The sequence below is a fragment of the Dasypus novemcinctus genome, chromosome 23 (assembly GCF_030445035.2).
Source record: "Dasypus novemcinctus isolate mDasNov1 chromosome 23, mDasNov1.1.hap2, whole genome shotgun sequence".
Taxonomy (NCBI): domain Eukaryota; kingdom Metazoa; phylum Chordata; class Mammalia; order Cingulata; family Dasypodidae; genus Dasypus; species Dasypus novemcinctus.
Genome location: NC_080695.1, coordinates 2,004,322 through 2,008,544, shown reverse-complemented (window position 1 = coordinate 2,008,544; position 4,223 = coordinate 2,004,322). Strand labels below are relative to the sequence as shown.

Genomic DNA, 4,223 nt, shown 5'->3' with positions numbered 1-4,223 from the left:
CCGGCAGGCCTGACTGCAGGAGGACCAGCTATCCCAGAGCAGGGCAACCACGGAGACCCCAACCCCAGGGGTCCAGTCTGCACAACCAGGGCCACAGGGTACCCTGGCCAAGGTCCTGAGCCTGTGCACCCAGGGAGGGGCCGCGACGACTCGGGCCTCCTCCAGACACCCACAGCGGGCGGAGTAGGGAACCGAGGCTCAGAGGCTGGGGACAGCCCAGGGCCCTGCGCCCCGCTGTGCAGAAGGCTCCTGATCCTGCACCTCTGGTTCCCACCGGAAGCCGCGCAGGGCTCGGGCAGACACCACAGCCTTGAGCAGACCCCTCCCAGAGCTTCAGTGGGGGGTGCTCAGACCCCGATAGGCAGGCTGCCAGTGACACCTCCCACTTACACCCAAAGCCAAGCTGCAGCTTCCCAGCCCTGCTCTGGAGAACGTTCCAGAACAGGCCAGGTGTGCGCCGGGCAGAGGTGTGCCCTGCCCCATCATGAACACCTCGCCCAGAGGAAAGCGGAACACACCAGAAGCAGCCTGGCACGCACACTGCCACATCCCGACCCCACCCTCCCCGAACACCGGGACGGCAGCCCAGCCAGAGCCTCGGGGGGCAAGGGCCCCCCACCAGCACCCCCCGAGTAAAGAAGGCATCACACACACGGCCCCGACTCAGACTTTACTCGTCCCCTGCTCCATGGGGCAGAGGGAGCTGCTGGTGGACCCCACGGCCCCACGGCCTGAGGCCTGCCCCACCGAGAGGCACGGGGATTCACCCACGCCTGGGGCCCACCCCCGTGCCACCCCTGCGCAGTCCACGGGGCGCCAGGAGCTGCAGTCAGCTCCCGCTGGACCGCTTCTGCATGACCGCGGGCTCCGCCAGCGCCTGCTGCTGCAGCCGCTCCACCAGCTCCTCCACGCAGACGAGGAACAGAGGGGTGGGCTCCTAGGGAAAGAGAGAGGCCAGTGAGGCCCGGGCCGTCAGGCCACGGAGCCTGCAAAGCCACGTCGCCAAGAGCACACGCAGACTACAAAGGGAAAGAGAAAAGGAAGAGCAATCAAAGTTAATGGCGATCTAGGGCAAGACGTGATCTAAGAAAAGGGCATCACCGGACCGCGAGCGGGAACTGGAGAACGGCACGCGAGCGCCGCATGGAGGTCCCGTCTCTGGAACTTGGCGCCTGCCCTACGGCCACACGCATGGACACTCTCTCTGCAGGAGATGCATGTGGAGCCGTTACGTGTTAGGAAACACGAGTGCCCCGTTCTCGAATGTCCAGAAAGCACAGGGTGACACGCAAGAGGTCAACGGGTGGGTAAAACGAGGCGGCAAGGGGGCATCCAGCAGGGTGAGAACGATGGCGTTCTCTGTATGGGGTTTGTACTGTTTTTGTAACTTTCCCGTAAGTTTGAAATCATTTCAAAATAAAGAACTAAAAAAACATAAGCCCCACTGATTCCCTGGACCCTGCGGCACGCGGCTGGCAGAGGACCTGGGTCCCTGGTGGATGGACACAACTGCCAGGAGCTCTGCTCCCAAGCGGCGTGGACCTCCAGGACTGGGCGCGACGGAGCAGCCGAGCCGAGGGATTTGGGGCGCAGGTGGCTGCTTGCTGCTCCCTGGCCCAGCCCAGAGGGCCACACCCCACCCTACAAGGGCAGGGCCCCTCCATTGGGGCGCAGAAGTTGCCCGCCTGCCACGCTTCCTGCCCTGAGGCCCTTGGTAGACAGGCAGCCCCCAGGCAGCGACGTGGACCATTAGGGCTCAGGAAGCTGTGTCCAATCTAACCCCAGTCCCTCGGGTGTGGGCGCATCCGTACACAAGATTTTTGGGGCGAAGCCAAGTCAGCGTGCCTGTGGTCTCAGAAGCAGAGGACACTGAGGCACGGCGGGAGACTGACGGCCAGATGGCGGAGGCAGAGGGTTGTGGCTCACCGGCGCATCACTGCCAGGGCGCTACCAGACTCCACGCCAAGCACGGCCCAGCCAATAGCTCGATTTGGGCTTCCTGACCACGGAATGAAAAACCCCTATTGGTTACCCACCAGGCTGAGGTCCTGGATGTGGCACCCTGGGAAACTGACTCAGGGCCCTTCTAGGGACAGACAGAGCCGCAGCGCGGGCAGGCCAAGCGCGCCCTCGGGGGCGGAAACCCGTCTTCCCGCCGAGGTCTCTGTCCATCAGCCCCGGGAAGCCAGCCCGGGAGCGGAGAGCGGGAAGGGAGCCTGCGTGGCGCCCGGGGGGCCACGGCTCCTCGCCAAGCCCCGGGCGGCAGGAGGCCCCCTCTGCGCTCACCTTCTCCTCCAGGAGCCTCTGCTTCTCCACGGCCTCGGTTAGCGTCAGGCCGACCCACTCGGCCTCAGCCTCCGGGATGACGAACTCCTGGGTGGGCAGCGGGGACAGCACCGTGAGGCCCAGGGCGCCGGCGGGTGCGACGAGGAGGCGTGAAGCGCAGCCGAGCCCTCACCTTGTACTTGCTGTAGATGGCCGCCCTACGCCCAGGGTCGTCCGGGTGCAGCTGGGGGTCCTGCCTGGCCAGCCGCAGCAGCATCCCCCCGCTTCAGGTCCATCCCGAACTTGGAGCACAGGTCCTCCTGCGGGGTCTGGCAGGGGGCTGTACGTGGGGCCAGATGCTGACCGCCGGGCCCCTGCTCGCCGCCTCCCTGCCGGGACCCCCCTCTGCCCCACTCCGGCTGGACTGCAAAGTGGGCTGGGCAAGGCAGGTAGCGCGAGTGTCCAGGCCTGGGGTTGGGACCCACAACAGACTGTCCTTTGGGGATGCCCAGAAAAGGGCTGAACCCCCCAGCCTCCGCCCCCCGACTCCAGAATGCCCAACATGGCTGCAGAGTGGGCCCCCAGGAGCCGCTGGCCAGCTGTGAGCCCCCGCCACCCACGGACTCGACTTGCCTTGAGGATGTAGAAGTCGAACCCAAAGGCCTCGTCGATGAGGTCCAGCGTCCTCATGGTGACGGTCACCGTGAACTTCCTGTCCAGGATCTCGCTGTACAGCTCGCGCTGGAACAGCTGGGGCCTCCAGATCTTCTTCACCCTCTTTGAGAACTGACACCACGGGGCCTGTGAGCGCATGGGCTCCTGCCTGCGCCTTTCTGGGGGACGGCCGCGGGGTCCCTGCCTGCGTGTCAGCCTTTCCTGGGAGAAAGACTCCAGCGCAGGACGGTGTGGTGGCGAGACTGGAGGACACGCGTCAACCTTAGCACCCACCCTGGGCCTGGCTGCACCCCAAAGGTCAGCTCCTCCCCGCCTGCTCAGCACCACCGCCCTTGCCCCAGGTGACTGCCGCACGCTGCAGGTGCACACATCCACGGCCCGCGGTTCAAGGGCTGCCACGTTCGGAACCAAGGACCGAGGCCAAAGGCAAAGGGAGATGCCAGGCCAGGAGGCAGGGACGGAGGCCGATGGCCCGGAGGCCTCCGCGGGAAGGGCTCGGCAGCCGCTTCAAGGTCTCAGGCAGGGAGCGTCGGGTGGCGGGCGGGCTCGGGCTGCCTGGTCCTGCGTCAGCCGCCACCTCGCCAACCCCCTCCTCGCCCTCGTCCTCGCCGCCGCCGGTACCCAGGCGGCTTCGTGCCTCGCGTTTGCGGGAGTTGGGGTTCTTGGCTTGCGCCGGCGCGCTTTGTGGAGCTGCGTCTCCACCACCCCGGCAAACCCCCAGCAGCGCCGGCCGCTGTGCCCTGGCGCCCACGCGCCCACGCGCGGGCCCCCACCTTGTCGTTGTTCACGTATCTGTGGCCCAGGATCCAGCCCTCGCCGCCCCACAGCCCCAGCTGGGCCTCGGGCGGGTAGTAAATGGGGATGGGCACGTCCTCCACGCTGCCCGTTCCTGGGGTTGACCTTGACCGCGGCCCCGTGGGGCCTGTAGTGGACGGGGGTGGGCGTCCTCGCCGCCTCCAGGGAGCGCAGGAAGTGCGGGGGCAGGCGCGCGCAGATGCCCTCCCGCAGCCGGAGCCGCTTCCAGAGGCGGACGGGGAACCGGTGCAGGGGCATGGCGCGGCGGCGGCGGCGGGGACTGCGCGGCCCGGCCTCCCGAGCCCCGCCGGAAGCGGAAGCCACGCCGGCCGCGCCCGCCGCTGATTGGCCGCGGAGCCCGCCCGTCCGCCCGTCGCCCCGCCCCCAGGGCCAGGCCCCGTCGGCCAGCGCGGCCGCGGCGTTTCGCGCAGGCGCGAACGGGCGCCCGCCGCGGCGACCCTGTGCCCTGCCCCGCGAGGGAGCCGAGA

At 67.9% G+C, this 4,223-nt stretch overlaps 1 protein-coding gene across 1 annotated transcript; it reads right to left on the bottom strand.

Annotated features, from left to right (window-relative positions):
• Positions 1–657: 657 nt before the first annotated feature.
• Positions 658–4,050, bottom strand: MRPL28 (mitochondrial ribosomal protein L28). The gene is given in 7 exon segments (XM_058285600.2): positions 658–937; positions 2,287–2,373; positions 2,459–2,545; positions 2,547–2,594; positions 2,899–3,051; positions 3,714–3,816; positions 3,818–4,050. Coding segments are annotated over 7 exon segments (762 nt in total). The 5' UTR covers positions 3,994–4,050; the 3' UTR covers positions 658–829.
• Between the last annotated feature and the right edge of the window lie 173 nt (positions 4,051–4,223).